The sequence below is a fragment of the Aquarana catesbeiana genome, linkage group LG09 (assembly GCF_042186555.1).
Source record: "Aquarana catesbeiana isolate 2022-GZ linkage group LG09, ASM4218655v1, whole genome shotgun sequence".
NCBI lineage: Eukaryota > Metazoa > Chordata > Amphibia > Anura > Ranidae > Aquarana > Aquarana catesbeiana.
Genome location: NC_133332.1, coordinates 6,370,823 through 6,389,813, shown reverse-complemented (window position 1 = coordinate 6,389,813; position 18,991 = coordinate 6,370,823). Strand labels below are relative to the sequence as shown.

Below are 18,991 nucleotides of genomic sequence, written 5' to 3'. Positions count from 1 at the left end.
CAAAACGTCACTTCCGCCCATAGCTCTTAAAGGGCCATTTTAATTTTTTTATTTTTTATTTTTTTTTTTGTATTTTTTTTTAAATGACAAATTTTTTTTTATTGCATTTTAGTGTAAATATGAAATGTGAAGTCTTTTTGACCCCCAGATCTCATATTTAAAAGGTCCTATCATGCTTTTTTTTTTCTATTACAAGGGATGTTTGCATTCTTTGTAATAGGAATAAAAGTGACCCATTTTTTTTTTTTTTTTAAGCAGTGTAAAAATAAAAGGTCAAATAAATAAGAAAAAAAACGCGCCCGTCCTGCCGAGCTGGCATGCAGAAGCGAACGCATACGTGAGCAGCGCCCGCATATGAAACCACCCATGTGAGGTATCGCCACACCTCCTCTGTAACTTAAAACATGCAACCTGTAGAATTTTTTAAACGTCGCCCATGGCGATTTTTAAGGGTAAAAGTTTGTCGCCATTCCACGAGCGGGCGCAATATGGAAACGTGACATGTTGGGTATCAATTTACTCGGCGCAACAATTTCTTTCACGAAATAAAAAAAAAAAAACGGGCTAACTTTACTGTTGTCTTATTTTTAAATTAAAAAATGTGCATTTTTTTTTTCCAAAAAAAGTGCGCTTGTAAGACCGCTGCGCAAATACCGTGTGACAGAAAGTATTGCAAGGACCGCCATTTTATTCTCTAGGGCGTTAGAAAAAAAAATGTATAATGTTTGGGGGTTCTAAGTAATTTTCTAGCAACAAAAAAAACAGTTTTTAACTTGTAAAAAACAAATCTCAGAAAGAGGCTCGGTCCTTAAGTGGTTAATGCTTTCGGGGTAATCCGGCGTCATGCATGATGTGATGTTTCGGGGTATTATTACTCTGCGCAACACATTAGGCGTCATACCGCAGGATGAATGTGAAAAAAAAAAAGAGGGGGAGTTTAGTGTGACAAGTGGTTAGGTACACGGGGGGCAGTGATAATCAGACGATTTAAAGCCTCACTAGGGTTGCCACCCCATCCCTTTAAAACCCAACACACGGGTTTTGAGGCTAAGTAAATGCAGATAAGGCACTAATTGAGTTTATTTACCACCTTATTCAGCCACAGAACCCGTGTACTTAATATGTGTTCGGTTTTAAAAGGATGAGGTGGCAACCCTACCCTTCACCCTACTCTATCCAAACTTAAAATCAATCAAAAGCTCTAGTAGACCCTAAAGGGAGCTCTAGGAGACTTTCCTGGTGCCTGCATGGTAGCATACACATGTGGACAGACCAACCAACCACAAGTATGCTACATTGGATAAGCACCAGAAAAGAAAAATTATGGAAAGCTAACTATTACGTTTTCCATTTTCCCCTAGAGGACATCTTTAAAGTGGAAGTAAACCCTCCTATCGTTTTCAGCCAAGGAAGCTTCCATCTTGGCCTCTGTTAGATCTTCAACTGCCATGGTGATGAGTTATGTCACCAGCCATTGGACGGTTTGACAGTTTGGATGAGAACAAAACCTATGTGACCGTTGTGTTCCCGGCACAGGCCGGGAATTTAAGTGTTTTTTGAAACTGTTAAAATGGTTTACTTCCACTTTAACGGAAACAAATTACAGTACTAAAAATTGTAAGGTCCATCATCACATTTTCATTTCACATGAAGACCATAATGGATAAGAGATCAATATCACCAATTGAAGATCAATAGAAAAAGTCCCTGCCTAGACCAAAAAATGACTCCTCATGATCAATCCTAAAACTGAGTTTTGTTTTTATTTGCTACAATGTTTATGCCAATGTTTTGTCCTTTTGTCCCGATGGCGGTAGATCATGTTGTTACTAATACCAATTGAGCGGAAAGAGATCTGTAGAATCATAACCAAGCTAGAAATATAAATGAACCAACAATAAAGAGAACAAGAAAATTGTTATATACAGAAGTTAAAATAGAACTAAAGGCAAAACGCATTTCCTTTTGGATGGCGTATACGAGGGTTATACCCCCCCAAGGCCGGGACAAGGGGTGGGCAAGAGGGACAAAACTAATTTCCTTTTGGATGGAGTAAATGAGGGTTATAGCTCACAGGGTAGGGACAATGGGTGGGCGAGAGGGACAAAACAATTATTCCTTATGGATGGAATATATGAGGGTTATACCCATAGGGCTGGGACAAGGTGTAGGCGAGAGGGGCAAAATGTAGTTCCTTTTGGATGGAGTATAGGAGGGTTATAACCCACAAGGCCGGGACAATGGGTGGGCCACAGGGGCAAAACTTATTTCCTTTTGGATGGAATATATGAGAGTTATACCCCCCAGGGCCGGGACAATGGTTGGGCGAGAGGGGCACAACTAATTTCCTTTTGGATGGAGTATACGAGGGTTATACCTACAGGGCCAGGACAAGGAGTGGGCAAGAGGGACAAAACTAATTTCCTTTTTGATGGAGTATATGAGGGTAATAACCCCCAGGGCCGGGACAAGGGGTGGGCAAGAGGGGAAAAACGTATTTCCTTTTGGATGGAGTATGCGAGGGTTATGCCCACAGGGCCGGGACAAGGGGTGGGCGAGAGGGACAAAACTAATTTCCTTTTGGATAGGGTAACTGAGGGTAATACCCATAGGGCCGGGACAAGGGGTGGGCGAGAGGGACAAAATGTAGTTCCTTTTGGATGGAGTATACAAGGGTTATACCCACAGGGCTGGGACAAGGGGTGGGCGAGAGGGGCAAAACGTATTTCCTTTTGGAGTATGCAAGGGTTATGCTCACAGGGCAGGGACAATGGGTGGGCGAGAGGGGCAAAACTAATTTCCTTTTGGATGGTGTATATAAGGGTTATACCCACAGGGCCAGGATAAGGGGTGGGCGAGAGGATCAGTTGCCTTGGGTGCAGCGGGGCAAGAGGGCAGATTATGAATGCAGGGCAGTACACCCATTCTGTGAGGGAGAGGGTGCAGTTCCAAATCTTTGCCTGCTGAACCTATCCTAATACTGATAACCCCAGTCTGGTTTTTGTTTTGTTTTGTTTTTTTTGTTTGTTTTTTTTTTGTTTTTTGCTTTTGTTTTTTTGTTTTTTGTTTTTTTTTTGTTTTTTGTTTTTTTGTGTCCAATGGGGAGATTTCCCATTACTTCTCATCCCTTAGCCAAAACAGGAAGTGAGGGAATCACTGGAACTAGTGTTCCCCGTTAGAAAATTACTCCTCTATTCCTTCTTTGATAACGACCCAAAATTTGGGATTCTCTTTCACTTTAAAGGTCACCAGGACAGATAGAGAGGATGAATCTCCCAACCAGGGACACAGACCCCCCCAAAAAAAAAAAAAACCCGATGAGTGTTCTAATCCCTCTTAACTCTTACTAAAAACAAAAAATAAACAAAAAAAAAGATTTCCTTTAGTTATAAGACAGTCTAGAAGAGGTATAATGAAGGTCCCGTGGACAACATGGCCATTTGCTCCCCTTGCCATCTCCATTCGTGAGAAAAGTTGCATACTGCCAGTAAGTGGTCCACTCTAATATTTGGAACATGTAACATACGATTCTTTGAATTCTATTTGACATAACGTAATAACGACAATCTATAGCAACAACCTCAAAGTAAGAATTGCAGAAAACAAAAAATATATATAAAAACGAACAAAATGTAAAAACGAGTATACAAGTAAAGTAGACAATACTTGTTATTTCATGTCAAAAAACGTCCAGCGGTTTCCACACACAATCTCTGGAATGAAAGAGTCGAGATTTTTCAGTTTGTTTTGTTTATCCTGCGGTATCGTTCGACTTAAAGTGATGCAGTTTCATTCATGTCATCGATTTAAAAATAAAAATAAGAAGTCATCCTTCCTGAGTGGTCACTTCGCTGTCATCTAAGGACAGTTTCTGCAAGTTCTCCTCGGGGCCGTCGGACTCATCGCGGCTGCTTTCAAGGTTCTCCGGTCCCTCGTAGCAGCCCGAATCTCGGGGAAGGTGAGAATTTTGATCTGCTAAAGATGTCCCGGTCCCTTCTTCTGATTCGCTGGTGGCTGCAACACAGCAATCGTAAAATCATTCATTAGTCTGAGCCTTTCGTGGATGCAATTTAGCAAAACACTGTATTTTAGCTGTGTATTTAGCCACTTATTGGAAGTTCAGCTTGTAGGTAGGGAGAGGTTGTGGTACTTCCTCCAACCTGAAGGTGGCACCATGCAGTTTCTTCAGGTTGGCAGGAGCCCAACAGTGAGAAAATGACCCCTATTTTTGGCTGCAGGCGCCCATCCTGGGGAGGTCAGTGATCCTAGTGCATGGGTGCTTAACCTGTGGTCCTCCAGATGTTGCAGAACTACAAATCCCATGAGGCATTGCAAGGCTAACAGGTACAAGCATTACTCCAAAAGGCAGAGGCATGATGGGAATTGCAGTTCCACAACAGCCTGGAGGGGCCACAGGTTGAGCACCCATGTCCTAGTGCAGGGATATGCAATTAGTGGACCTCCAGCTGTTGTAGAACCTCAAGTTCCATGAGGCATAGCAAGACTCTGACAGCCACAAGCATGACACCCAAAAGCATGATGGGACTTGTAGTTTTGCAACAGCTGGAGGTCTGCTAATTGCATATCCCTGTCTTGGTGGATACTGAAGTTCTGTGAGATCTGGGCAGCCATCTTTGTAACGGAACGTCCCACACTCAGCTTGAGTGCTTCCGTCATATACCACTTCCTCCAGTCTGAACATAGATATTAGGTTATTATAGCCGCATTATTACAACCAAGTACTAGGCAGGACTCGTTTGGATGCAAAGCTGGAACTGTTTATTTGAACAAGAATACAGGCTTTTATACACTTGAGAAGGAGCCCCCCCCCCGATCAGATTACCCTAACAATACAAACTGTAACCAGAAACATCAAATTAACATGAGCTCATTAACTAGTCATTTACCCAGCCTAGGTGACTCAGAGGTTTGACCTTTCAGGTCAGACTTGCCGTCTTCTAGGTCACCAACTACAATACACATTATCATAAGTATAAACACAGAACTCCTTCACACAATAGCAGACCTACATACAATAAACACATTATGGCAGGAGGCCCCCAGAAAGGTGGCTTGCTGATGACATCAGCATCTGCTATGAGTCCCACACTGGCAGAGACCACCATGGCCTTTTTCATGTCCTTTTGCATTACATAATAGAACATCTTCCTAAACGCTTGTAGCTCCCTCAAATGCCAGGGCCCATAGTCGGTAGGCAAGAGGCTAGCATTCAGTCCCCCCCAAAAGCCTCTGTCACCGTTGAGTCTGTTACAATCTTGATGAGGGACCCTATAAATATAGGGGCTGACATCATTTGGCGCATCTGCAGTGGGGCAGTAAGGTAGGGATAGAGCCTGAGCCTGACTGGTTAGGAAAAGTGCAGGCGCAGGAATACGGAGAGGTTGCGGGTGAGTGACAGTCAGTGCTGGGACAAGGCCATTTGATGACTAGGGCGAAGATGGCAAACTGCGCCCCCCCCCCCCCCCGAATCAATGTTGTTTCAAAACAAGAATATACTTATTATTATTATATTAAGGGACACCCTGATGGGCACATTTTATATTAAGGGGCACTCTGATGGGCACAACAAAACGTACCCCTTAACGTAAAATCTGCCCATCAGAGTGCTCCTTAATACAAAATGTGCCCATCAGTGTTGCTCTTAAAAAAAAAACATGCCCATCAGAGTGCCCCTTAAAATAAAATGTGCTCATCAGCGTGCCCCTTAACATAAAATAAGGGTCACGCTGATGGGCACCTTTTATGTTAAGGGGCACTCTGATTGGCACATTTTATTTTAAGTGGCACGCTGATGGGTATATTTTTGATGTGCACGCTGATGGGCACATTTTATGTTAAGGGGCACTCTGATGGGCACAACAAAATGTGTCCATCAGTGTGCCCCTTAAGAAAACGTGCCCATCAGTGTGCACATTAAAAATATACCCATCAGCGTGCCCCTTAAAATAAAATTTGTCCATCAGAGTGCCCCTTAACATAAAAAAAGGTGCCCATCAGCGTGACCTTTAACAAAATATGCCCAGCAGTGTGCACAATACAAAAATGTCCATTAGTGATCACTAGTTAACATGTGGCCCACATACCTTGAATGCAGGAGGGCACAACTGAAATAGGGACGGAAGCTGCGAGATATGGAGAGCCAGGACCCGGGAACCGCGAGTAGCAGGGGGGCGGGGCGCGCACGTGACATCATGCCCCTACTCGCGGCCCGTGAGTGCGAGCTGGTCTTCTGTCAACTCCGAGAATTGCGGTGAGGAGCAGGGGGGCTGGGGGCACACAGGCACGCAGCGTCACTGGTTGCTGGGGAAACCCGCGGTCCCAGCAAACCAACGCTTGCTGACATTTACAATTATACCGGCGGCCTGGCGGTCCGGGCAGTAGCGTCACTCGGTCCGGACTCGGACCGCGGGCCGCCATTTAGTGATGGCTGTTTTAGAAGGACACTTCACTGCGCCCCCCCCCCACCCCCAATAAATTGTACCGCCCAGGGCATCTGCCCCTTCCGCCCCCCCCCCCCCTTGTGCCGGCTCTGGTGACAGTGAGTATCTGTATGAGTGAGGAACCGAGCAGTTACTTACTGTCATAATCTAGCAGGACTTCAGCGGCGGTCAGCAGTTTAACAGTGTGTTGAGGGTCTGTGATGTTTAATTCCAGCAGATGGCTCTCGGTCAGGTCCTTGAAGTCCTCTATTGTCTGATAACCGTTCAGCATGAGGGTGGCGATGTGTTCCTGGGAACAAGCGGATGGTTAAAACAGTTTCGTTCAGTTAAGCATGGGAGGGGCCCAACTATGAGCACTATAATTCCAGATTACATTAAAACTTTCATAACTAGATAAAAGAAACAAAGTATCTACCTCCCATAACCCTTTTCTGGGTAACAACCTTTTATACCACCCTAATAAGAATTAAGGTCTAACCTGCATGTTGATACGCTCAAGCAGCTCCTTCAGTGAACTGGGTTGTGATTTTTTGCTCCTTCGATGTGTCCGGACTTTTTTGGGGGTTTCTGTTTCCTGGGGTAGGACTTCTACGTAGATAAACTTAAATGACCCCACCTTGTTATTCAACATGCCCGTCCAGGTACCGACTGGAGGCTTCTCGATGATGTTGATGATGTCTCCTACCTGAAAGCAAACAGAAAATGGCAAACTCCACAGAGGTTCAATAAAACCTATTTTCAATCTTGAGTTACAGAAACAGTCCACCCGAAATTGATACTTAGGAGATAGGCGGGGCCCGTTGAGCTGAGTCAGCCATGGCTTCCTATACGCTATGGATACTCCAAAGGTGAGATCACCCCACTGTGATCTCTCTGCCCAGATCTGTTCCCATCCACCTTTTGTGCTCTCGCCCCACGTTGCTATATTATCCAGAAGAACGCACCCATAAACAGAGGGATATACTGTATATCTACCGATGGAAGAGCCAACTTGCCCCCAAAGACTTCCAGAAGTGAAACTGGTGAACCCCCCCCGCCCCCCTATAAATCTACAATGTGATGATCCAATAGATGTTTGATAAATACTGCCGGCTAAGGTGTCCTCCTGTCCTAATAGATGGCCAATGTGGGATCATCACATTAGATCAGGGGTTCCTAAACAAAGGGCCAGTTTACTGTCCTTCAGACTTTGAGGGGAGCTGGACTGTGGCCAGCGTAAGTAGAAAATGCCCTGGCGTCAATGGGAGTAAACAATGCCTAATCATTGGCATTGGTCAGAATAATAATGCCCCATTGTTGGTATCAGGGAAAGGAATAGTGCCCGATCGTTGATGTCAGCAGAAGGAATAGTGCTCCATCATTGGTGTCAGTGGCTGGAATAGTGCCCCATCATTGGTGTCAGTGGCAGGAACAGTGCCCCATCTTTGGTGTCAGTGGCAGGAACAGTGCCCCATCTTTAGTGTCAGTGCCAGGAACAGTGCCCCATCATTGGTGTCAGTGGCAGAAATAGTGCCCCATCATTGGTGTCAGTGGGAGGAATGGTGCCCCATCTCTGGTGTCAGTGGCAGGAATAGTGCCCCATTATTGGTCTCAGTGGGAGGAATAGTGCCCCATCATTGGTATCAGTGGGAGGAATAGTGCCCCATCATTGGTATCAGTGGCAGGAATAGTGCCCCATCATTAGTGTCAGTGGCAGGAATAGTGCCCCAAGGGCCAGAGAAAAGGCAAGCAGAGGGCCCCAGTTGGAGACCACTGCATTAGAGGATTATGAGGGGTCATCGGTTTCACTTCTGAAAGTCTGTAGAGGCAAGTTGGCTCATCCATCTGCAAATAAATATCTCTCTATTTATTGAGCAATTGATGGGATTGTGTAATTGGTTGCACAGCTTTCACGCCTCGCAGCCATTTCCTGCACAATCAACTTATGTGTCATCGCATTCCATGGTGACTGAAGTACTTCATTACCCATGTGGCTGTAAGTGCCGGGGTATCTTCCTTTGGAGCCAAAGAAGTGGCTTGGTTTGGCTACGAAACATCTTCAACATTTAGGAACCAGTGTGGCTGAATGTGAATGTTACTACCTAGAGATTGTGAGGATTACAAAGGACAGGACACGTCCACACCATCAACTGAATACTTGTACATTCAAGGACAAACGATGGGGAAACCCTTCATAAATGATGACCTAAAAGGCCTTCAAGTCTAGTTTGAGTTTCCACAAAGTTGCAGCGACTGAAGATCTTCCGAAAGGTTTCTATTCTCACCCACTTTGGGGGGGGGGGGGATTTGTGCAGAAATAAAGATATCAGTGTAAAACATTTCAAAAAGGATTCCTAAAAACTTACCCTGAGTTTGAGGGAATCCTTCTCGTATGGACTTGGCGTGAAGTCAGTATGGACCTTTGCTTTCCCACAGAACGGCCCGGTGTACGGTGGGGCAAGGTTTTCTATGTTGATGCTGTCTCTGTTGCTGTGGGAATAAGATGGGCTGCACAACTCGCTGCCTGCAAATAGAACACATAATTATTGCCAATGGAAGATGGCGAAATGTATATGGAAAAAATTATAGGGGGCAGCATTAGGGTGACCATACGCTTTACTATCTGATGATACGTGTTGGCCTTCCATTCAGTCTCTGCCCAACCTTGTAATAGGATTAGCTAAGTTTGGACTTGAAAGGCTATGGTGTGACTCCTCAATCTCACACATTCTCTTCAGTTACACTCAGAAGTGCCCTCAGATTCTCTTTAGTTTGCAGGACCTGCCAGACTCATGTTCAAATACCGCCCATCACCACCACCCGTCTACACCATTAGGTGGTATTACGAAATGCCTTGGTAATCACATACCAACCATTCCTTAAGAAAGTATTTTTGGATGTGCGGAAAGGGACTGGGCAATCTCTGTCCTCAATCCCTTTCTCTGTCTCAAAAGTGAGACATTAGGGGGTCTGTTTAGACCAAAGGCCCCCCCCCCCAACGGGGCTCCTAAAAAAATTGTGTAGAAATAATAAAAAATAAAATTGTAAACAATAATTTAAAAAATAATTATAAAAAACTACTGACACTGTTCACTACTGTACTGAAAAGACGACTTCCCTACTGACACCGTTCTTTGCTCTGCTCTACTGACACCGTCCACTGCTCTACTGACACCGTCCTCTGCTCTACTGACACCGTCCACTGCTCTACTGACACCGTCCACTGCATTACTGACACCATCCTCTGCTCTACTGACACCGTCCACTGCTCTACTGACACCGTCCACTGCCCTACTGACACCGTCCACTGCTCTACTGACACCGTCCACTGCTCTACTGACACCGTCCACTGCTCTACTGACACCGTCCTCTGCTCTACTGACACCGTCCACTGCTCTACTGACACCGTCCACTGCTCTACTGACACCGTCCACTGCCCTACTGACACCGTCCACTGCCCTACTGACACCGTCCACTGCTCTACTGACACCGTCCACTTCCCTACTGACACCGTCCTCTGCTCTACTGACACCGTCCACTGCCCTACTGACACCGTCCACTGCTCTACTGACACCGTCCACTGCCCTACTGACACCGTCCACTGCCCTACTGACACCGTCCACTTCCCTACTTACATCGTCCTCTGCTCTACTGACACCGTCCACTGCCCTACTGACACCGTCCACTGCCCTACTGACACCGTCCACTGCCCTACTGACACCGTCCACTGCCCTACTGACACCGTCCACTGCTCTACTGACACCGTCCACTGCTCTACTGACACCGTCCACTGCTCTACTGACACCGTCCACTGCTCTACTGACACCGTCCACTGCCCTACTGACACAGCCCTCTGCTTTACTGACACCATCCACTGCCCTACTGACACCGTCCTCTGCTCTACTGACACCGTTCTCTGCTCTACTGACACCGTCCACTGCTCTACTGACACCGTCCTCTGCTCTACTGACACCGTCCACTGCTCTACTGACACCGTCCTCTGCTCTACTGACACCGTCCACTGCTCTACTGACACCGTCCACTGCTCTACTGACACCGTCCTCTGCTCTACTGAAACCGTCCACTGCTCTACTGACACCGTCCACTGCTCTACTGACACTGTCCACTGCCCTACTGACACCGTCCTCTGCTCTACTGACACCGTCCACTGCTCTACTGACACCGTCCTCTGCTCTACTGACACCGTCCACTGCTCTACTGACACCGTCCACTGCATTACTGACACCGTCCTCTGCTCTACTGACACCGTCCACTGCTCTACTGACACCGTCCACTGCTCTACTGACACCGTCCACTGCTCTACTGACACCGTCCACTGCCCTACTGACACCGCCCAATGCCCTACTGACACCGCCCACTGCTCTACTGACACCGTCCACTGCTCTACTGACACCGTCCACTGCCCTACTGACACCGTCCACTGCCCTACTGACACCGTCCACTGCCCTACTGACACCGTCCACTGCTCTACTGACACCGTCCACTGCTCTACTGACATCGTCCTCTGCTCTACTGACACCGTCCACTTCCCTACTTACATCGTCCTCTGCTCTACTGACACCGTCCACTGCTCTACTGACACCGTCCACTGCTCTACTGACATCGTCCTCTGCCCTACTGACACCGTCCACTTCCCTACTTACATCGTCCTCTGCTCTACTGACACCGTCCACTGCTCTACTGACACCATCCACTGCTCTACTGACACCATCCACTGCTCTACTGACACCGTCCTCTGCTCTACTGACACCGTCCACTGCCCTACTGACACCGTCCACTGCCCTACTGACACCGTCCACTGCCCTACTGACACCGTCCTCTGCCTTACTGACACCGTCCACTGCCCTACTGACACCGTCCTCTGCCCTACTGACACCGTCCACTTCCCTACTGAGACTGTCGACTGCTCTACTGCTCTGTCGACTGCACACCATATGCAATGGACTGCACACACCTATGAGTACCTGAGAGAGGTTACAGCTTTTCACCACTATCTAGAACTAACAAAAAATACCTGGTTAGTATTCTACTTTAATATTCTTGAGGGAAGTTTTGTAGAAGTTCAGGCTAAGGGATTTCTTTATAATTAAACAAGCCAGTTACTTATCTGGTGATGGGATAGAACTGTAATCTCAACAAAACAGGCCCATTTCAAAGCTTCTAATAAAAGATATCACGTGCAAGGCTTTTTACCACGTATTTCTTTTCCTCTATCAGATTGACTCGTCATAAATTAGGTGGGTACTTTCTTCTACCTAATTAAATATATTTGCACAAAAAGAAAGAAAAAAAAACGCTGTAGGCAAACAAGTGCACTGCTTTTATCTGAATCATACAAAAATAGATATATCTAGGAGTATAAAAAAAATATATATTACTTTGAAGTTCTTTCAAACGATAGGTATCTTGTCTATCACCTCTTCATTAGAGCCACACTACTATAAAACATCCCAAAAGTGACATTTCCCTTCATAGGATATCCTACAATCCTTTTCTATAATTATTTTGTATTTCTGCCCCATTAGAGGGCAATAAAAGGACAGTCTGTTCACACTTTTGTTGGCTCTAATTTCTATTGGTGTGTTACGGTGCCTGGCAGCCTGGTACCCTGGCAAGGGAAGCGGACTCACTCAAGGCATGGAGCCCAGATACCAGCTGGTCGTCACCAGAGCTCCAGATGGCGGGGGTGGGCCAGGAGTCTCTACTGATCCCTGGTTTTCTTTGCGACAAGCTGGCACCAGGTTGCAGCCCTCAGGAGTGCCCCACCAAAGGGTTGCTGACACCTTTCACAATGCTATAGACAAGAGAGAAGTCAGGGCTAGGCAGAGGTTGTGGCATGTGGCAGGCAAAAGAGTAGTCAGGTCCAAGCAGATGTTGTGGTGGGCAGCATATTAGAGAGAATTCAGGTCCAGGCAGGGGATTAGATAGGCAGCAGGCAAGAGAGCATGGCCATGGTAAGTCCAGGCAGAGGTTGAAATTAGGTGGCAGGCAAGAGAGTAGTCAGGTCCAGGCAGAGGTTGAAATCAGGTGGCAGGCAAAAGAGTAGTCAGGTCCAGGTAAAAGCCATGGTAGGTGGCAGGCAAGAGAGTAGTCAGGTCTAGGTAGAGGTTGAAATCATGTGGCAGGCAAAAGAGTAGTCAGGTCCAAGCAGATGTTGTGGTAAGCAGCAGGCAAGAGGGAAATCAGGTCCAGGCAGCGGTTGAGCCAGGCAGCAGGCAAGAGCGCATTACATTCCGGGTTGGAGTTGAGCCAGGCAGGAGGCACGAGAGTAGTCTTGTCCAGACAGAGGTTGTGGCAGGCAGCAGGCTAGAAAGTAGTCTGGTCCAAGCAGATATTGTGGTAGGCAGCAGGCAGGAGAGCATTTAATTCCAGGCAGGGGTTGAGCCAGGCAGCAGGCAAGAGCGCATTACATTCCGGGTTTGGGTTGAGCCAGGCAGGAGGCAAGAGAGTAGTCAGGTCCAGACAGAAGTTGTGGCAGGCAGCAGGCTAGAGAGTAGTCTGGTCCAAGCAGATGTTGTGGTAGCAGACAAGAGAAATCAGGTCCAGGCACTGGTTGAGCCAGGCAGCAGGCAAGAGAGTAGTCAGATCCAGGCAGATGTCATGATAGGTGGTAGTCAAGAGATTGGTCAGGTTCAGGCAGAGGTCATGGTAGGTGTCAGGCAATAGAGTAGTCAGGTCCAAGCAGATGTTGTGGTAGGCAGCAGGTAAGAGGGCACTGAGGTTCAGGCAGGAAATTAGCCAGGCATCAGGCAAGGGAACATGTAGGTCCAGGCAGAGGTCGAAATAAGGTTGCAGGCAAGAGAGTAGTCAGGTCCAGGTAGAGGTCGAAATCAGGTGGCAGGCAAAAGAGTAGTCAGGTTCAGGCAGAGGTCATGGTATTTGGCAGGCAAGAGAGTAGTCAGGTCCAAGCAGATGTTATTGTAGGCAGTAGGCAAGAGGGTAATCAGGTCCAAGCAGTGGTTGATCCAGGCAGCAGGCAAGAGAGCCTTTAGTTCCAGGCAGGGGTTGAGCCAGGCAGGAGGCAAGAGAGTAATCAGGTCCGGACAGAGGTTGTGGCAGGCAGCAGGTAAGAGAGTAGTCTGACCGAAGCAGACGCTGTGGTAGGCAGCAGGCAAGAGAGAAATCAGGTCCAAGCAGTGGTTGAGCCAGGCAGCAGGCAAGAGATTAGTCTGGTCCAGGCAGACGACGTCATGCTGGGTGGCAGTTAAGAGAGTGGTCAGGTTCAGGCAGAGGTTGTGGTAAGTAACAGGCAAAAGAAGTCAGGTTCAGGCAGGGATCAAGGCAGGCAGCAGGCAAGAGAGCGGCCAGGTCAATTCAGGTCAGCAACAAACTAACGGGTAAGTATCATAGCACTTTATCTTTCAGGTAGGTAGCTGGTGGTAATACACAACACCAGGCACTTCAAAGGCTGAAATATCACTTTTGGTCAGAAGTCACATCCAGCCTCAATACTGGGAACTATGGAATTCTTGGAGGACCTAGGAATTCTGGAAAGTCCACCAGGGATCCTGCGAGTCTTGAAACATAAGAGGGTGTATCACTTTCGTGATTCCACTAATATAAAGTATGTCCATCCTGGATATTCATTTGATTGTCAGATAAACATTCTCTACCCATAAATCGGGTCATCTAATTTTTCAACAAGTGGAAGTTCACAGCGTTGGATTCTCCCATTTGACCCAAAAACGTGTTCCCAGCTCACAAAAAAAAAAATTCCCGGTGCTACTCGGATTGCAGTCTCCGTCATCTTGCTGCAGGAAATGGCACTCACCGGTGGAGGTCTGTCTGCTGACAGATGTGTGCTGATTGTCCTCCGGATCTGACAGTTTCCCGGGGAAGCCCCCCTCCAAACTGCCGTCTAAAGACGTCGGAGACAATGACCCCGGCTCTCCCGTCTCCCCCTACAGGACACAACGAGAAAGGTTAAAAGGGGAACTCCGCCCACACAGGGGAACTCCGCCCACACACAACACATACAGTACATGTGATCAGATTCAGCCAGCCTTGTGAATCCGAGGCCTTAGCTATAAAGCAGGGAGTGGGACTACAAATCCCATCAAGCCACTGCCTCTGGGGGTCAGGCCCTGTAGCTGTAAGCCTTGCAATGCCCCCCCCCCCCCCACGTGTCTGAAACATGTCAGGCAGCTGTGTGGGATGATATAAAAGAGACTCAGGGGGCCACTTTATTAAATAGCCAAATTGAGTGAATCATGTGAGACGTGGCCGAAGCCATCCCCACAATAGACATGTGCGGTTCGTTACGTTCCGAAACGAAATTCGGACGAATTTTTGTTTTTTCGGAAATTTGGATGTATTCAAATTTTTCAAAATTACAATAGTACCGAATTTAAACGAATCCGAAATAACGGAAAAAAAAAAATTCAGACGGAATTCGAATTGATTCGAATAGTTTTCGAATCAAATTCCAAATAGTTTTCAAATTCGAATAGTTTTCGGCTTTCTAAAGAGAAGAATAGAATAGAATAACCATTTCCCAAAATTAAAATAGAATCAAATAAGAAAAGAATAGGTTAGAATAGAAAATAACAGAAAATAATGGGAAAAAAAATTCTGATGGAATTCGAATTGATTCGAATAGTTTTTGAATCAAATTCCGAATAGTTTTTTAAATTTGAATAGTTTTTGACTTTCTAAAGAGAATATAATAAAATAGAAAATAGAGGAATAGATTAGAAAATAGAAAATATAATCAAATAGAAAAGAATAGATTAGAATAGAATAGAAAATAGCAGAAAATAACAAAAAAAATATTCAGACGGACTTGGAATTGATTCGAATCGTTTTCAAATCAAATTCTGAATAGTATTGAAATTCGAATAGTTTTCGACTTTCTAAAGAGAATAAAATGGAACAGAAAATAGAGCTATAGAATAGGAAAAAAATTGAATAGAATAGAAAAGACTATAACAGAAAATAAAAAAATAGAATATAATAGAGTAAAACAGAATACAAAAAAAGAATAGAATAGACTATAATATAATAGAAAAGAATAGAATGGAATAGAAAGAACATAACCTTTTCCCCAAATTCAAATACAATCAAATAGAAAAGAATAGATTAGAATAGAATAGAAAATAACAGAAAATAACAGAAAAAAAATTCAGACGGAATTTGAATTGATTCGAATAGTTTTCAAATCAATTTCGAATAGTTTTCAAATTTGAATAGTTTTCTACTTTCTAAAGAGAATAAAATAGAATAGAAAATAGAGGAATAGAATAGAAAAAAATTGAATATAATAAAAATGAAATTTAACAGAAAATAAAAGAATAGAATACAATAGAGTAAAAACAGAATACAATAAAAGAATAGAATAGACTAAAATAGAATAGAAAATAATAGATTTAAAGAAAAGATTAGAATAGAAAATAACAGGAAAAAAAATGCGGACGGAATTCGAATTGATTTGAATAGTTTTCAAATCAATTTCGAATCGTTTTCGACTTTCTAAAGAGAACAAAATAGAATAGAAAATAGAGGAATAGAATAGAAAAAAATTGGAATATAATAAAAAAGAATATAACAGAAAATAAAAGAATAGAATATAATTGAGTAAAAACAGAATACAATGAAAGAATAGAATAGACTAAAATAGAATAGAAAATAATAGAATGGAATAGAAAGAATATAACCATTTCCCAACATTCAAATAGAATCAAATAGAAAAGAATAGATTAGAATAGAATAGAAAAAAAAACGGGAAAAAAATTTGGACGTAATTCGAATTGATTCGAATAGTTTTCAAATCAATTTTGAATTCGAATAGTTTTCGACTTTCAAAAGAAAATAAAATAGAATAGAAAATAGAGGAATAGAATAGAAAAAAATTGAATAGAATAATAAAGAATATAACAGAAAATAAAAGAATAGACTATAATAAAGTAAAAACAGAATACAATATAATAATAGAATAGACTAGAATAGAAAATAATAGAATTAAAGAAAAGAATAGAATGGAATAGAAAGAATATAACCATTTCCCAAAATTCAAATAGAACCAAATAGAAAAGAATAGATAAGAATAGAATAGAAAATAACAAAAAAAAATTTGGACAGAATTCGAATTGATTCGAATAGTTTTCAAATCAAATTTTGAATAGTTTTTAAATTTGAATAATTTTCGACTTTCTAAAGTGAATGAAATAGAATAGAAAATAGAGGAATAGAATAGAAAAAAATTGAATGGAATAGAAAAGAATATAACAGAAAATAAAAATAATAGAATATAATAGAGTAAACAGAATACAATAAAAGAATAGAATAGACTATAATAGAATAGAAAACAATAGAATTAAAGAAAAAAATAGAATGGAATAGAAAGAATATAACCATTTCCCAAAATTCAAATAGAATAAAATAGAAAAGAATAGATTAGAATAGAATAGAAAATAACAGAAAATAACGGAAAAAAAAATTCGGATGGAATTCAAATTGATTCGAATAGTTTTCAAATCAAATTTTGATTAGTTTTCAAATTTGAATCATTTTCGACTTTCTAAAGTGAATAGAATAGAATAGAAAATAGAGGAATAGAATAGAATTAAAAATTGAATAGAATATAAAAGAATATAACAGAAAATAAAAGAATAGAATATAATAGAGTAAAATAGAATACAATAAAACAATAGAATAGACTATAATAGAATAGAAAAGAATAGAATTAAAGAAAATAATAGAATGGAATTGAAAGAATATAACCATTTCCCAAAATTCAAATAGAATAAAATAGAAAAGAATAGATTAGAATAGAAAAGAAAATAACAGAATAGTATAGAAAAAAACAACAGAATAGAATACAATAGAAAGAACATAACCATTTTCCAAAATTTTAATTTCGTATAGAATACATTTTAATTTGAATAGAAAATAATAGAATAGAATAGAAAAGAAAATAGAATAAAAAAGAATAGATTAGAATAGGAAGATGGTTATATTCTATTTTATTCTATTCTTTTTTTTTTGTTGTATTCATTTCCATTCTATCCTGTTCTTTTATTTTCTATTCTATTTTGTTCTGTTTTACTCTATTACATTATATGCTTTTATTTTCTGTTATATTCATTTCTATTCTATTTTTTTCAATTCTATTCTTTTATTTTCTATTCTACTTTCTTCAATTTTATTCTTTTATTTTCTATTCTATTTCATTGTCTTTGGAAATTGGAAAATGATTCGAGATCGAAAACTATTCGAAAATGATTTTGAATCGATTTGAATTCCCGAAAAATTCAAATCGATTTGAATACGAATAAACAAAACTAATTCCGAAAAACGAATCAAACTGAACAAATTTATGTAAATAATGAATCAAAAACTAAAACGAAATGTTTTTGTTCTGCGCACGTCTATCCCACAACACCGTCCCCGATCTCCCCTCACCATCTCGTCAGCCATGGCCTTCATCATCATCTTTCCGCTTTTCCTGTTCATTGTCCGCGATATCACCGCCCGCCATTTCTTGCCTATTTTTCCCGCACTGCGTTTCCCGTCTTCGTTGGCGTGCGTGTTTTCATCTTCTGGGATCTGCAAAAAAGAAACAAAATGTAGCAAAATTACAAACCAGAAACCTTGTTTCGTTTTACCGCTATTAGAAATGATCACAACGCGTCTCGCACCGGTTGTACCGCCTCCTCTCCTGGACTGAAACGGCTTCCTCGGATTTCTCCGCACACTATGAGCTTCTCACACACGTTGGTGACAATCCATACATACAAAGACACTAAAAACAAATACGTTCAGAAATGAAGCTCTGTGTAATAAAATGGAAGGACGCAAGGAAAAAGTATTGGAACCCGCTAACTGAAATGTATTGAATACTCGGTGCAAAGTCTTTTGTTGGTGATGACGGCTTCAAGACGCAAGCTCCTGTATGGAGAAACGAGTCGCATGCGTATAAATTAAAAGGCGAACGGAGGTTCGCAGTCCAAGGACCACGGCTATGGAACGCTTTACCCACGGACATCCGCTCGGAAGAAAACCATCTGGCCTTCAGGAAGAAGCTCAAGACCTATCTCTTCTGAAGACCCAGAGGGACACTGGCGGCAAAAGTGCCTTGAGGCGATTTAGTTCGCATATGTAGCGCTATACAAGTTTCATTCATTCACCTTCGTTCATTCGTTCCTCAGCTGTGATTTTAGACCATTCTTCCACACAAACAGTCTTCACATCTTGAAGGTCCCGTGGGCCTCTTCTATGATCGCTGACCTTTAGTTCTTTCCATAGATTTTCCATTGGATTCGAGTCAGGTGATTGGCTGGGCCATTCTAGCATCTTTATTTTCTTTCTCCTTGGCTTTGTGTTTGGGGTCATTGTCCTTCTGAGATGTCCACCAACGTTTCATCTTCATCATCCTGGTAGATGGCCACTGATTTTGATCACCATTCATCCTTCCTTCAAAGACATGAAGTTTGCCAGTACCGTATGCTGAAAAACAGCCCTGCCCCCCACCATAATGTTCCCGCCTACAAACCTCACTGTTGGTATGGGGGGTGTTTTTGGGGGTGATGTGC

The 18,991-nt window shown here is 43.0% G+C and overlaps 1 protein-coding gene across 2 annotated transcripts in view; it reads right to left on the bottom strand.

The window, feature by feature from the left end:
* Window positions 1–221: 221 nt before the first annotated feature.
* Window positions 222–18,991, bottom strand: part of SASH3 (SAM and SH3 domain containing 3) — a 56,136-nt gene continuing 37,366 nt past the window's right edge. For both annotated transcript variants that reach the window (XM_073598101.1, XM_073598102.1), the window contains exons 4-9: window positions 17,862–18,005; window positions 14,233–14,362; window positions 8,807–8,964; window positions 6,940–7,146; window positions 6,600–6,750; window positions 222–4,014 (exon numbers count right to left, since the gene is read on the bottom strand). In XM_073598101.1, coding sequence (XP_073454202.1) covers window positions 3,827–4,014; window positions 6,600–6,750; window positions 6,940–7,146; window positions 8,807–8,964; window positions 14,233–14,362; window positions 17,862–18,005 — 978 coding nt within the window. In that variant the 3' untranslated portion in view covers window positions 222–3,826. The remainder of the gene's footprint in view (window positions 4,015–6,599; window positions 6,751–6,939; window positions 7,147–8,806; window positions 8,965–14,232; window positions 14,363–17,861; window positions 18,006–18,991) is intronic.